Source organism: Ictidomys tridecemlineatus, chromosome 1 (genome assembly GCF_052094955.1).
Source record: "Ictidomys tridecemlineatus isolate mIctTri1 chromosome 1, mIctTri1.hap1, whole genome shotgun sequence".
NCBI classification, from domain to species: domain Eukaryota; kingdom Metazoa; phylum Chordata; class Mammalia; order Rodentia; family Sciuridae; genus Ictidomys; species Ictidomys tridecemlineatus.
This window is the reverse complement of record NC_135477.1, coordinates 27,007,009-27,022,986: the sequence shown is the minus strand read 5'-3', so window position 1 is coordinate 27,022,986 and position 15,978 is coordinate 27,007,009. Positions and strand designations below refer to the sequence as shown.

Below are 15,978 nucleotides of genomic sequence, written 5' to 3'. Positions count from 1 at the left end.
GGTTTGATTCTAAACACCACATACAAATAAATAAAATAAAGGTCCATCAATAACTAAAAAATATTTTTTTTAATTTAAAATTTAAGAGTTAGGGATGTAGCTCATTGGTGGAGCACTTGTCTAGCATGTATAGGCCCTAGGATTGCTCCACTCTCTCTCTCTCTCTCTCTCTCTCTCTCTCACACACACACATACACACACACTATTAAAAATTTAAAATTCCCCAAATTTCTTAGGCTAGTGAAGGTTCCTAAAATGCCATCAGGTACTATGACAGAGGTATTTTATCTTACCTGCAGGTCTGTGCTTTAACTGCTTGTATAGATCAATTGCATGTTGTTCCCTACAAAAAAAGAGAAAACATGCTTCTCTGTGAAAGTAGTTTAGTGACTTCAATAATCCATAATTTGAAATGAATACTCCTGGTGATCGGAATGATTCCATTTAAAGCAAATATAAATTACCAATGAATATTACAGAGCATTTCACTGAGTTATAAGCAAGAATATTACAAGTTTCTAAAATGTGAAGTTTAATATACTTCACATGTACTCTGATCTCCCACCACAAATACAACATCCTTTCTACAGAAACAGTGAAATTTGTAAAACCTACGGCTTGCAATTAAAGATTTAATCTGGTTTCTAATCCAGACACTTCAGAAGTTAACTCACTAAAGCAGATAAGCGATAGCATGGCCAGAAGTATAGTAAGTAGGGAAACAGTTTGTAATTTAGATATACTTGGAGATTTCTTTTTTTTTTTATTGGTTGTTCAAAACATTACATAACTCATGACATATCATCTTTCATACATTTGATTCAAGTGGGTTATGAACTCCCATTTTTACCCCTACTTGGAGATTTCTAACACAAGAAAAAGATGCTTCAATTAAAAAGGTCAGAGAGGGTCAACCCAAAGAGTTATTTCCAAAATTTCCTTTGACTAAGAAATATTTTTCATTTTACATGATGCCAATACATTTAGAGGAAGTAAAACTATAGCAAAGAGCCATACAGAGGCTAAACCTTCCAGATGAAAGCAGAAAGAACAATGTTACAAAAAGTTACAGACATCAAGTCCAAAACACAAGTACATCCTTACAGAGATTCCATCAAGTCTCCCTGACGTCTTCCATATGGGCTCTTCTGTAGCTCCATGATTTCAGTGTGCAAAGACATAATCTGATCCTCAAGGTATCCAATGACACCAACCTAAAATATGATGAAAACATGAAGAAAATAATGGATTTACTATGACATAACATAAAACAAAACTCAGATCTTAAGGATAGAGAATGGTCTGTTGTGGTAGTAGTAGAACTAAATAATATAAAACACTAATTCTGTTAAAACTTTTTTATCCTTTGATTCTGACAATCTTTTACATAAGAACATACTTATTCCTATACTTCTCTTTTTTTCTCCCCTGACAATATTAAACTACGAACATTTTCTTATTCCTCTAAAGAAGAAAAAAGGTAGATGTGTTACTAACAAGGCAAAAAAAGTAGCTACCAAAACAACTGGTAATGCTTGCAACTGAGCTTCAGGATATCAACCACCCCACCCATATCCTCCAGGAAATATCTACTGACCCCAGAATGTGACCCTAAGGACAGCAATAAGCTAGGACCACGGACAAACATACAAGATAAGGAAGGAATCTGCCACCTGGAGAATGATCTATACCTTGGCAGGCTATATAAATTTATTGTCTAAACCAGTATAATTTTGAGAGTGAAAGGTACTACTATTGATAATTATAGGAAGACATCATGTATAAACTGGGACTATCCCAAGTAAACCAGGATGTGCAGCTGTCTAAACAAGTCATAAAAATAATAGCGATAACCGCCATTTATTATTAATTCCCATCTTCATAATCCTATTAAAATATAATATGTATAATATAATAGAAACTGAAGCTTCATGAAACCAAGTAATTTGCCCAAAGTCCTTGTTTCTATCTATTACAACCTTCCTCTCTATATACAAAGCATCTACTAGGTATCTGTCTGAAATTCAATAATGACAAATATATTTAAAAAATTATATATCAAACCCAAAGGCAATTTCTAAGGGAGACATCAAGAATTAATAAGCTCAAAGAATCAGCTCAGTGCTTTTACCTCAGCATAGTGAATGGCCTTTTCTTCCATTTCTTTCCATGCTTTCAGCATTTTTTCTGAAGCTTAAAAAAAATTTCTAAATTAGTTATCTCAGAAATAGCTATAGCTTTAATTACTAGCCTGCCTGCTTCCTTGCTGTATCAACATCAAAGATCTGTCATGTATTTTGTGTCCCCTCTCCCCCAAAATATGTTGAAGTTATAACATCTAATACTTCAGAATGTGACCTTATCGGCAATAGTGTCATAAAAGATATAATCAGCTGAATGCTCTAGAGAAGGGTGGGCCCTTAATCCAATATGAGCAGTGTAATTATTAAAAGAGATACAAGAATACGGATACATAAGGGGACAATGCCAAAGGACAATAGAAGCACAGATTAAAGTGCTGCAACTGTAAGCCAAGGAACATCAAGGTTTGCTGGCAAACCAGAGGAAGCTAGAATAAAACAAGGAAGGATTCTTCACTACAGGTGTCAAAGAGATGATGGCTCTGCTAACATATTGATTTTGGACTTTTAGCCTCCAGAACTATGAGACAATACATTTCTATTATTTAAAGGCATCCAGTTTATGGTATCTTGTTGTAGAAGTTCTAGAAAGTAATACAGATGTTTTCTCTTTAAAAAAAATTTAGAAGTAATACATGAATATGTTTTTAAAAGATCAAACAGTATGCCGGGTGCGGTGTGCATGCCTGTAATTCCAATGGCTTGGGAAGCTGAGACAGGAGGATTGTGAGTTCAAAGCCAGTCTCAGTAAAAGCAAGGGGCTAAGCAACTCAGTGAGACCCTGTCTCTAAATAAAAATATAAAATAGAGTGGGGATGTGGCTCAGTGGTCAAGTGCCCCTGAGTTTAATCCCTGGTACATCTCCCTCCCTAAAAAAAGATCAAACAGTATAAAAGGATATATAAAAAAAGAAAAGACTCTCTTCCTCCCCTCTACACTAAACCCCAAGGGATATCACTATCATATACACACTTATTTTTTTTTTTCAGTTTTCCCACTACTTAAAGTAGCACTGCCAATTAAAGGTCCAAATGATCTTTTAATAATAGAACTTCTTCTTATTATTATTTGGGTACTGGGGATTGAACCCAGAATGCTTTACCACTGAGCCACATCCCAAGCCCTTTTCCTTTTTTATTTTGAGAAAAGGTTTTTCTAAGTTGCTTAGGGCCTAAGTTGCTGAGTCTAGTGAACTTGCACTCCTCATGCCTCAGCCTCCCCAATTGGAATTACAGACATGTGCCATGATGCCCAGCTTATCTCATTCTTTTAACAGTTATACAATATGCCTTTGACTTAAATGTTTTTATCAGTGCATTATACTTATACATAACACTGGAATTCATTTTGACATAATCATTACAAGCGTGGAAATATAATATGCTCCATTTCAGTCCCCAGTACTACCCTTTCCCTCCCTTCCTCCCTCCTCCTGTTTCCCTTCCTCTACTTTACTGGTGTTTCTTCTATTTATTATATATTTTTAAAATTAATGCTTTAAGACATACATAAAGGTAAAATTCACTGTGGTATATTCATATATGTAAAGTGAAAGACATTTTAATGAAATAATTGCAATGTTATTCACCAGAATGACTATAATACATAAATAAAAATAAAACATCAATTATATAACCAACTTTTTATGTGAATTTTAACTGGGCTTTTTACAGTTCCTTAGTAAATTCCAAGGAAGATCAAATATTGGAAATCTGGAGACTGCATATAATAAAAAACAAAAGGACTCCATTGTAAATGGTTTGGAAGGAAACAACCTTGGAATTATTTGTTTTATTATTGACAATAAAATAAGTTGTTTATGCCAGTCCACCTGAACTGCTATGCTAAAAACAAAATAAATAAATAAAAAAGCATAAACTAGGTAGCATATAAACAACAAAAATTTATTTCTTGGTTCTGAAGGCCGGGAAATCCAAGATCAAAGCACCAGCAGATTTGGTGTTTGGTGAGAGGCTACTTTCTGATTCATAGATGGCTATATTCTCACTATGTCCTCACATGGCAGAAAGGATAAGGAAATTTTACTCAGGCCTCTATTATAAGGGCACTAAGTTAATTCATGAGGGCTCTTATGCTCATGACCTAAATACCTCCTGATGGTCCTATCTCCAAGTACCATCATGGTGGGAGCCAGTTATTTCAATATATAAATTTGGGTAGGGGGGACATGAATATTCAGTCCAGAGCACTGGCTAAGAAACTGCCCTAGTATAGATTTTATATCCAGTATAGATTTTGTGATTATTTTTAAAACAAGATTTGAAATTCACAGATTCTTTTTAGCCTTTTTTAAAAGGAGCTAAATAATCTCATTTCAATTATGAAGCTAAGTTGCTCAACTTAGGAATTTTTAAAAAGAGCTAATATACAAAACAAACATGGTTTATGATGATCTAAGTTATCCTGTCTCGTTTTAAATGTGAAAGTAAGTGACAACTGGCGAGTCAAGAAGGTAAGACATCAGATGGCTTCAAGAGGCTAAACACTCCTTTACACATTATACCCAGACACTTACATATCCCATAAGTCATCTGTTCACTATATCTCTCCAAGTCAAGCTGAATGCTTTTGTGAAAAAACTCCAATTTAGCTTTCAGTTGCTGTGATGCTGAGATCAAAGTGTTCTTCATTTTTGTCAAGTTAGCATTATATCTAAGAAGACTTAACCTAAACCATAACAAAACAAAACAAAAAATATTACCAGCATTCAGAAACATTGGATAAAAATTTTAAAACATAAATTACTGAAGGCCCAAATCTAAATGTCTGCTATCAATCTATGAAAAATAACTCATCTCTAGAATCTTGTCTCTGAAGACTTCCTGCCTCTGATATTATGTGATAAACAATCTTATACTAGGACACAGGATCTACTACTAAGTAAGCCATTGCAATTGGACAGCTTCAGACCATTAATAAGAAATCTATAAGTCTGATCAGAATATTACATTTCAAATTGGTTCAATATTTTAGTATTGCATGCAACATTGATTAGTGAAAACTGGCAATATTAATTATTTTTTTATGTAATATTGCATTTTTTATACCTTTATTTATTTATTTTTATGTGTTACATGTTAGGCAAGTGCTCTACCACTGAACTACAACCACAGTCCAAGATTAATTCTTGAGTATATTTTGCACATGATATTGTGCTTATAAAGAACAAACTCCACTTACATTGCTGCTCTTTGTCCCTGAAAGAGCCTGCTATAGTCTTCTTTTAGCCCAGATACATAGTGCACTGCTTCAGCCCATACTTTACGTAGCTGTATAATTGGAAGCTGTATTTTGCTATCTTGTACTATAGACAAAAAGATGAGGAAAATGGGAGGTGAGTTACTTTTGACAATGTTATAGTTCATTTACTACTCTCTGTGATTTCTTGTCCACAAAAACAGCATTTCCACAAATGTTAGAAACAGATATTAGAAAGTATTTCTGCATTTCCACTTCCAAATAAGGTTACTGGGTACCTGTAACACACAAGCCCAGCTCCAAATACAAGGGAAAATAAAAGTGAATGGCATAATCACTACCCTCACAGTTGTAGATTATTCCTATATCTGCCCTATTTTCTTGTTTCTTTCCAATCTGAAATTCTCTTTTATTCTCTCTGCTAATCCAAATTCTTTAATCTTTTCAAGTTCTAAATCAAGTCCTATCTCCTCCACAATCCACTAGTCTTTCCTGTTTCTAAATAATAAATATCATCTTCTGACCACCAACTCAGCTTCAAGAAAGCATACAGAATAAATGGCATATTAATAAGTTATGCAAGACTTTAAAAACTAATTTTTTATTATCTCTTGCCCATTCTTTATTCTCTAATAAAAGGAACTAGGGTTCTTAAAGAACTGCTTTAAGAATGGAGCAGAACCTAGAAAGCAGTGCCAGAATATAAGGAAGTACTAAAGAAATGAAAATAAATAAATAAAACAAATAAAAAAACCCAATTCATTGATGGGGGCATGTAGAATAGGTAGAAGAGCCAGTGAGAAAAGTCCTTAATGTCTTTAGATAGAACAGTTTAAGCAACAAATAAACTAGTATTAGATTGTAATTCAAAGTATAAAATAATTATCCATGAGCTGAAATCAACAGAAAAAAATCACTGAATAAATTAATATATGGGAGAGAAGATATAAATCTCCCATGTAGAAGAATTTCTTTTTTAAAAAATATTTATTCTCAAGTTTTAGATGGACACAATATCTCCATTTTATATTTATGTGGTGCTGAGGATCAAACGCAGTGCCCCATGCATGCTAGGCGAGCACTCTACCACTGAGCCACAACCCCAGCCCCATGTAGAAGAATTTCAAATGAATTATGTAGATACTCTTCCCTGAAGGATTGTAGCTTAACTTCCTAGTCCTTAAGTGTGGTTTTACACAGTGACTTCCTTTTAAAGAATAGAGTACATAAGGGAGAGAGGGAAAATTAACTGTTACTTGGAGAGAACTTAAAAACATTACTTCAGCCAGGTGATAAGGTCAATACAAATAGTAATAAAACATGTACTATGATAGTATGTACTTAACATGCAATAAAAATGTCACTTTACTTCTATGATCTTTCTCTCAAAAACACCAAAATCAGGCTGGAGATATAGCTCAGTAGGAAGAATGCCTGCCTTGCATGCACAAGGCCCTGGGTTCAATCCCCAGCACCACAAACACACACATACACACACACACACACACACACACACACACACACAAAAAAAAATCTCAGTCTAAATCATAAGGAAAAAAAAAAGAAATTCTAACATATCAGAATTCTATAAAAGACTTGATCAATCCTCCTCAAAACTGTTAAAGTCATCAAAATTAAAGGAAATTCTGAGAAACTAACACAGCGGAGAGAAGCTTGAGAAGATACAACTAAATGTAATGTGTAGCCTCACTGGATCTTAGAACAGTAAAAATACATAAGGTAAAAATTAAGAAAATCTAAATAATATTACTTAATAATAACCCATTGGTTCAAAATTGTATCAAATGTGCCATACTACTATGTTAATAACAGGAGAACTGTATGTATAAGGAAGGGCAGTTACATACTCAATTTTTCTATAAATCTGGTTCTAATAAGTCTTTCAGCAAAAAAATGTTAAAATCTGAGGGAAGGGGGTTGACTTGAAAAAAGAATGAGGGAACATTCTGAGGTGAAAGAAATGTTCTCTGTCTTGACTGTGGTGTGGTTTATACACACATATATACACACATATGTATATCATAAATTTGAGGAATAGAAACTATTCTTTGATTTAAAAGAAAGCTAATGAAAAGATAACACAGTACTGTAAAGATTACATGTATTTTAGCACCATGCCAATTTTGTTCTTGTTTTTTGGTACTGTGGATTAAACCCACCCAGAGGTGCTCTATACCACTGAGCTACATCACCAGCCTTTTTAAATAACTGATTTATTTTTTGGAACCAAATATTGAATCCTGAGGCGTTTAACACTGAGCCACATCCCCATCTCTTTTTATTTTGGGACAGAGTCTTATTAAGTTGCTTAGTGCCTTGCTAAGCTGTTGGGGCTGACATAAAACTTAGGATTCTCTTGCCTCAGACTTCTGAATTGCTGGGATTATAGACATGCATGACCACGCCTGGCTTAATGTTTGAAGAAGGGTCTTACTAAGTTTCAGAGGTTGTCCTCAAAGTTGTGATCCTTCTGCCTTTGCCTCCCAAATTGCTGGGATTATAGGCATGTGCCACTATACCTGGTTCTAATTTTTTTTTTTGGTACCATGGATTGAACATAGGGGCACTTAACCACTGAGCCATATCCCCATCCCTTTTTTATATTTTATTTAGAGACAGATTTCACTGTGTTGCTTAGGGGCTTGCTCAGTTGCTGAGGCTGGCTTTGAACTCAAGATCCTCCAGCCTCAGCCTCTCAAACCGCTGGGATTACAGGCATGCCCTACCATACCTGGCCTGGTTCCAATTTTGTTCTTGATTTTATAATTTAGTGCCCAATTTTAGTTTGAGTAGACATAAATTCATTAAATATTTAACTTGTTCCAAAGAAAGAATCATCTTCATAGGATAAATTACAACATTTGATCATCAAGCAGTATTCTTAAGTTAAAATAAATATTTGAGAACAGAATGTAGCTCAGTGGTAGATGGCACTTGCCTAGCATGCATAAAGCCCATGGTTCAGATCCCTGGGCAGGAAGGCAGGCAGAAATAAAATTTCATAGATAATAAATACTCATATATAAGGAAGGAGCAGTTCAAAAGTAGATTTAATTAAGGGAGCAGTTTCATTTTCTTATCTATGAGATAAGAGGAATCAGGTAGTGATTTAAAATCTACCTTTTCACTTTCCAAACTACATAAATCTATTTTTTACCACATATAGAAACCTCAATTATGAGAGATACAAAACAAAAACACTAAAAACACCATTTTTACTAATCATGTTGAGAATCAATACTATTATTTCAGGATTAAAGGTTAGCCACGAAATGGACTATACTTACCAATATAATTTACACAATCTGATAAACTTCTGGAAGCGAATGGCCCTTCATATACAGTCTTACTTTTATCAAACAAATAAACCATATAGCTATCACAGCCTCTCTGAAAAAGAAACAAACAATTAAAATTGTTCTTGAAAATCCTAGCCTTTCTAAATATTTTAGTACCAGATTTCTTACTTTGAAATGCAAATGAACAAAGTCAATGTATATCAACTACATTTTATAGATTTAAGGTCTAAACCTAGAGATGGGAAAAGTGCGAAAATGATCAGCATCCCAAAAGAATAAAATGAAAAGGCAAATTTCCATAAAATGAAAATACTATGTAGTAATCAAAAGGAATGAAGTATTAATACATGCTACAACATGGATGAACCTTAAAAATATAATTGTAAATTAAAGAATTTAGACATAAGAGACTATATTTTATGATTCTGTTTAAATGTAATGTTCAGAAAAGGTAGATCTATGGAGATAGAAAGTGGATTAGTGACCAAAGGGAGATTAACAATTAAAGGACATGATGGATCTGTTGAGATGGAAATGTTTTTAAACTAATTTAAATTTATTTTAAAAATCACTGAGTTGTACATTTGAAATGGGTGAATTACACGATATGTAAAATATGCCTATATAATGCCATAAAAAGAAAAAAAAAGTCATGATACAATCATATTTACCACCCACCTATCCTCTGGCAGGATCTATGAGACTGCTAGTCTAATTTCAAGGTCCTAGGCTTCAAATACAAGAAGGAAAAGAAAGTAGGAGATAACTGGCACCAAAGAAAAAGTCTTACAAAGTTCAAAACAATAAATATATCATTTATACCTTGTTTTCCTTGAAAAACAATGATAAGAGTCACCAGTAGGGCAACACTTAAAAAAATTATAAAAGATGTATAACATTCCCCAAGGAATCCCAATTATGTATCAAATCAGTCATAGAGCATGCAATTCCTCGGTACAGATTTCTTATCATACTCTAGAATTCTCTTACAATCCTTTCTATAGCACAGTAGGGTAACTATAATCTACAACAACTGATTATACATTTCAAAACAACTAAAGTAAGAACTTGAAGGGTGTGAACACATATAAATGATGATATTTGAGGAGACAGAAATGCTAATTACCTTGATTTGATCTTTATACATTGTATACATGTACTAAATTAATACTATACCCTATAAATAAGTAAAAATATTATATCAATTAAAACAAAAAAGAATTTCTTACAACTCCATCTAGAACACATTGAGAGGCTGGTTTCCGAGGATCTAGAGAAATTCCTGTCTCTGAAAGAAGTTCTTGAGAACCAGTATTTATTCCAGTTTCACGCTCAATGCGAGACTGTAGTGAATGAAGACTTTCATCAGGTGGTAACAAAAAAGAAATGATCTTTGCAGAAGTCATATTTAGGATGTGTACTATCTGTATAATAAGGAAAAAAAGATACATCCATTGATCATTTTCTTTGTAAATGATTCAGTGCAAGATATTAAGAAGGGAATGTGAACAAAAGGCATTATTCATTCTTCAAAGTGAGATTATTTGTAATTATAAAAATGGACATTCCGAAAACTAAAGAACAGAGTTTAGAGGGCTGGGGTTGTGGCTTAGTGGTAGAGCACTTGCGTAGCATGTCCGAGGCACTGGGTTTGTTCCTCAGCACCGCATAAAAATAAATAAATAAAATAAAGTTCTTGGTCCCACTGCAACTGAAAAAACAAAACAACAACAACAACAAAAAAAAAAACAAAAAAAACAAGAGTTTACCTTTCTACTACAATAGATGTTAGTTCCAACAAATAAAATTTCAGTTTTAAGGCTGCACAACACCAAGTAATAAAAATTCTAATTAAAAAATAAAATGATACTTATTTGAGAAACATTATCACAGACCTAGAAGAAAACAATCTTATATATGAAGTGCCTAACTTACATCAACCATAGAGTTAAGTGCTTTCACATAACATCCCCAATTAATTAAATCTCAATTTCTATCTTAGCAGAGAGGGCTCTAAGAAGTTAAATAGTTTGTTAGGGATCATACAGCTGATAACTGGTAGAGCTTGAATCTGAAATTTTTACTACTTCATGTTGCCTCAAGAAATAATCCATCTGGTAGAAGAGATAAGCTACTTTTTCAACAGGAAAAAAAGTGTTGTTACCCTCGCAAGGCAATCAAATCCCTGAGCAGTGACCTACCTAAGGGCTCACAGTTGGATAAGAAAACAGTCTTATTAGTCTCACATAAAGTCCCAGTGATGGTAGGTCAGGCAGGACTCTATCTAGGTATTTCCAGGTAAGCAAGGACAGTCACAGAGTTGGAGGACAGTCTTTTGAACACAATACTTCTTTTCCTTCCACTAACCTTAGATAAGCCATACAAAATTAATACTTATTTCTTGATTCCTTACATTGATTAGTATATGCAAATGAGTAAAAGTATCTCTGCTGGAAATCCTTGCTAAAAAGTAAAGCATTAGGGTTGGAGATGAGGCCCAGTGTTAGAGTGCCTTCCTGGCATGCTTGAGGACCTGGATTTGATTCCCAGCACAGGGTTGGGGCAGATGGGGTAGATAAAAAGGCTTCCTTTCTTCTTCTTTCCTCTTAAAATACAAGGAGCCATGGGTATAGTTCAGTGACAAAAGTACATGCCTGGCATGAGTAAGGCTTCAAGTTCAATCCCCAGCAACATAAACCCCTGCCCAACCGACACACAGATTATATTGACAGCTGGGCATGTAGATTCACAGGAGCTCACTTACCTAGCATGTGCAAGGCCCTGAGTTTGATCCCAAGTACTGAAAAAAATATTATAATTGACATTTTTCAAACACACTAAATTGTAGATAATAGTATCATAATCTCACTCCAAAGCCTGGGAATGCCTTGCCTGGTTTCAACCATCACTTACACAGAGTCAATTTTATTTCATCTATACGCCCCCTCATAGACCCCTCTACTGAAGTATATATTTTTTCTTTTAAATTCTTGATTTTGTGGCAATTTAATTTTTGATATGTAAAAATTATATATGAGATACATAATGTGATATTTTGATATACATTATGAAATGACCACATTTCAGCTAATTAACATATCTACTACTTCTCCACAGTTACCATTTTTATACCCTTTGACTAACATCACCACATTCCCTTCTGCCATCAGTCCCTGGTAACTATCATCCTATTCTCTGCTTCTATGAGTCTGACTTTTATTTATTTTTTAAAAATTTGGCCAGGTGGTTCATTACCAACTACAACCAGGACTAGGACCAGGACTGTACTTTCCACAAAACCTCCCAAAGGATGAAGGAGTGGGAGACACAACATCTCTACCATGCACCCATGTTGGGCAGCTGGCAACACTCCAAGTTTGACTCATTTAGATTCCACATGTAATTGAGATCATGCATTATCTCTTTTTGTGTATTTCACTTAGCATAATGTCTTCCAAGTTTATCAATTGTCCTAAATGACAGAATTTCCTTTTTTATTAAAGCTGAATAATATTCCATTGTGTATATACCATATTTTCCCTATCCACTCATCTTTTGAAGGACATTTAGGTTTCTGTATCTTGGCTATTGTGAATAATGTTTGCAGTGTACACAGATGTTCAGATCTCTTCATAATCCTTTTTCATTTCCTCTTGATATCCAGAAGTAGGAATACTAGATCATATGATAGTTTTATTTTTAATTTTTTGGAAAGCTTTCATACTGTCTCCCATAATGTCAGTATAATTTATATTCCCATCAACAGTGTACAAGGGTTCTCTTTCACCATCTCTTTGCCAACACTCGCTACCTGTTAGATTTGGATTTGGAATGTCCCCCAAAGGCTCATGTGTTAAAGGCACGGTTCCCAATAAAACAATGTTCAAGGTAGGGCCTTGGGGAAGTGATTAGATCATGGGGGCTCAAATCTCATAATGGACTAATCTATTAATAGATTCATAGCTGAATGAATTATTGGGTTTAGTGTAAACTATAGGAAGTGGAACCTACTTGAAGGGAGTGGGTCCTTGGGGGTGTGCCTTGGGGATTATATCTTGTTTTGGGCCTTTTCCTCCCCTGACTTCCTGGCCACTATGATGAGAATTTACTCCATCATGCTTTCTCCACCATGATGCTTGGACTCACCACAGGCCCACAGCAATGGAGCCAGCTGACCCTGGATTAAAACCTCTGAAACCATAAGCCAAAATAAATCTTTGTTCCTTTAAATTATTTTTCACAGGTATTCTGCCACAGTAAGAGAAAGCTAACATACTACCATTTGTCTTTTTTATAATAGCCATCCTAATAGGAGCAACGTGACATCTCATTATAGTTTTTTTTTTTTGAGGGGGGAGGGGTTGGTTTTCTTGTAGCATAGGGGATTGAACCCAGGGCCTTGAACATGGTAGACAAGTATAAAACCACTGAGCTACATTCCCACCCAAAATGCATTTCCCTAATAATTAGCATTGTTGAGCACCTTTTCAAATGCCTGTTGACCATCAGAATTTCTTCTTCTAACAAGTGTGTATTTAGCTCATTTATCCACTTTTTAATCAGGTTATTTGTAATTGGCTTATTCAGTTGTATAGGTCCCTTGCCAAATTTAGGTATTTACCCCATATCAGACAAGTTTTGCAAATATTTTTTCCTATTTTAAAAGTTGCCTTTCCATTTTATTTAATATTTCCTTTGTTGTGCAGAATTTTTAAAATTTGAAGTGCATTATTATTTCTATTTACAAATCCTGACACTGATGCTTAAGTGGTGCTAAAGAAATAACAAACTGCTTTTATAACCTAAAATTGATCTTTTTAATGTAAATTCCAAATGTCATAACAAAATTGTCAATATTTCTCTTAGCATAACATTAAGAGACTTTCCTTTAATATATAATAAACTTTAATGTTTTAAAATTAATTATCTCTTGTTTATTCTTTAAAATCACCCTATTATTATATTTAGGAAGTGTCCCTGAAACCTTCTGTATTATCATGAATAATACTCAATACTTATACTGCACAACTTCACAATAATATTGATCCTTTGAAGATATTACTATTCTCCAAATAAAGAGAAAGTAAATATCTGCTCAGATTCATAGACAGGTAAGTAGTGGTGATGCAAACATAACTAAGTCTATAGGCGCACAAACCCCATAATGAGAAATCTTTCTCCATGCTCTATGACAAACATGCTCACAGACAAGTAGGAATGATGCCATAATTACTATCACAAATCTAAAAAAGGAAAATGAGTGGTGCACAACCAAAACTTTCAAAGGCAACATAAAGCTAAAGGCCTCACCAAGCCAAGCTTTGTTAACACACTGAGGAATGAAACCAAATCAAGAAGCCAGCTACTTTTTCAGCGTTAATCAAGAACAACATGAACATGCCCTCAAATTCACATTTAATCAAGTATTCCAAGATTAGATTAAAGCCTTACGTGAATATGAATTCTCATTTTAATGTTAGAAAGCCTGTATACTATTGGCACTCAATACATACAGAAAGACTGCAAATGAGGGTTGTTTCTGGGTATACAATATAAAAGATCTACACTGGGGCTGGGGTTGTAGCTCAGAGGTACAGCACTCGCCTAGCTTGCATGAGGCTCTGGGTTCAATTCTCAGCACCACATAAAAATAAAGATATTGAAAAAAAAAGAGATCTACACCTCTCATTCGTATCAATGAATAATTACTGAGAACCTGATACATACCTGTAACAGAATGCCATGATAGAAATGGAGTCAGGTTAGGGTGAGTGATTGTTAATAAAAGTAGTAAAACCAACCAATTGAAGAAGAAAATCTAAGTGGAGAAGCATGAGTAGAAGATAAGAAATAATTAAAGAATATATAAAATAGGATTAAGTGACAAACTGTGTTGCAGAGACCATTGGGGGAAAAAAAAAGCAAGTTTAAGATATGCCTGTGTAGGTAAGGATACGTGTACAGACAGAGATCATATTGTAGAGAATAACATTCATCAAAGTGCAAAAATACACAAGGGGTTTGATGGCATGACACAGTGACCAGTGACTACCTCTGAGTGAGGTAAAGGTTGAGAAAATCAGGAAAAGACACATACTTGATTGGGGTGAACCTACATTAGGAAGCCCCAAAAAACCCAGGAAGATCAGTTTAGATATGTCTTAGTAAGCAAAAACAATTGTTTTGATTTCATGGATAGAAGAATACAAAAGCATTTTCAGAAGATGAGGGGTAGTTCATGTGGGATAGACTACAGGATGGATAGTAAATATAAAGAATTAAAAGCCAGGAAGGAACCTTCCTCACCAAACCAAATCCAGTAGAATTAAACCTAAATGAATGAAGTAATAAATGACACCAATACAGGAATGGAAAAATCCAAAAGAAATTTCAAACGAATAATCAGCAAAGGCCACTTAGATGCAGACTGAAAAATCTTGCTAAAGAAATGAAGCATCAGTTCTAAGAATATAATTTGCCTTTTCAAATAAATATCAGGAAAAGACTACTAAAATACATTTATGTTCATTTTTCCAAGTAAAATTATTAACTTCATAGTAGGTTATATGAAATACACTCCATAAAACTAACCTTCAAATTCAGAATGTGATCCATTAATAGGAAACATCTTGGTTGCTTCAAAGTAAGATCAATGGGTCCCCCTCTCTGCTGTGGGTCCCAATTCAACATCAACTGTAGCCAGTTTTCCATGGGCTCCACTATTAAACTAGAAAATGTACAAAATATGATGAATATCATTATTTTCCATTTTCTTTAGTATTACTAAAAAAATAATTTAGTAGGTTGTCTATTTCCTTTCTTATCACTTATCCATACCATTCTATATCTTACTTTCAAATAAGTCACAAAACTTCAGGGGATATACTTTCTAATCTATCTCACAGAGGACTTAATAAAATAGTGATAATAAAGATGTACAGAGACTTCCTTGATCAACATCTTTAGCATATTCTAGATCCCCAAACCCACATATGTAAATTTGTTATTGGCAGATTCAACAGGTGAGTCCGATTCTACTCTCCAGTGACCATTTACTTCTTAATCCTAGGATCTTCTCAGTACTTAAGCCAATCAAATTGAGTGGCAATAATTCTCAGTTCCCCTCCAACTGTGTTGTCGATTACTATTTACTTAAAATTCAGTTCTTCAATCACATTAGCCATCTTTCTTTTTCTTCTTCTTCTTCTTTTTTTGGTAGTACTGGAAATCAAATCCAGGGCCTCATGCATGCTAAAAAAGTACTCTAACACTGAGCTCTACTCCCACAGTCCCTAGCC

General features: G+C 34.3%; 1 protein-coding gene across 2 annotated transcripts in view; it reads right to left on the bottom strand.

Annotated features, from left to right (window-relative positions):
• Positions 1-15,978, bottom strand: part of Chuk (component of inhibitor of nuclear factor kappa B kinase complex) — a 44,289-nt gene that overhangs the window by 9,368 nt on the left and 18,943 nt on the right. For both annotated transcript variants that reach the window (XM_078027532.1, XM_005335311.5), the window contains exons 9-16: positions 15,272-15,407; positions 9,910-10,104; positions 8,669-8,771; positions 5,343-5,466; positions 4,678-4,829; positions 2,132-2,193; positions 1,105-1,214; positions 294-343 (exon numbers count right to left, since the gene is read on the bottom strand). In XM_078027532.1, the coding sequence (XP_077883658.1) occupies positions 294-343; positions 1,105-1,214; positions 2,132-2,193; positions 4,678-4,829; positions 5,343-5,466; positions 8,669-8,771; positions 9,910-10,104; positions 15,272-15,407 (932 nt within the window). The remainder of the gene's footprint in view (positions 1-293; positions 344-1,104; positions 1,215-2,131; positions 2,194-4,677; positions 4,830-5,342; positions 5,467-8,668; positions 8,772-9,909; positions 10,105-15,271; positions 15,408-15,978) is intronic.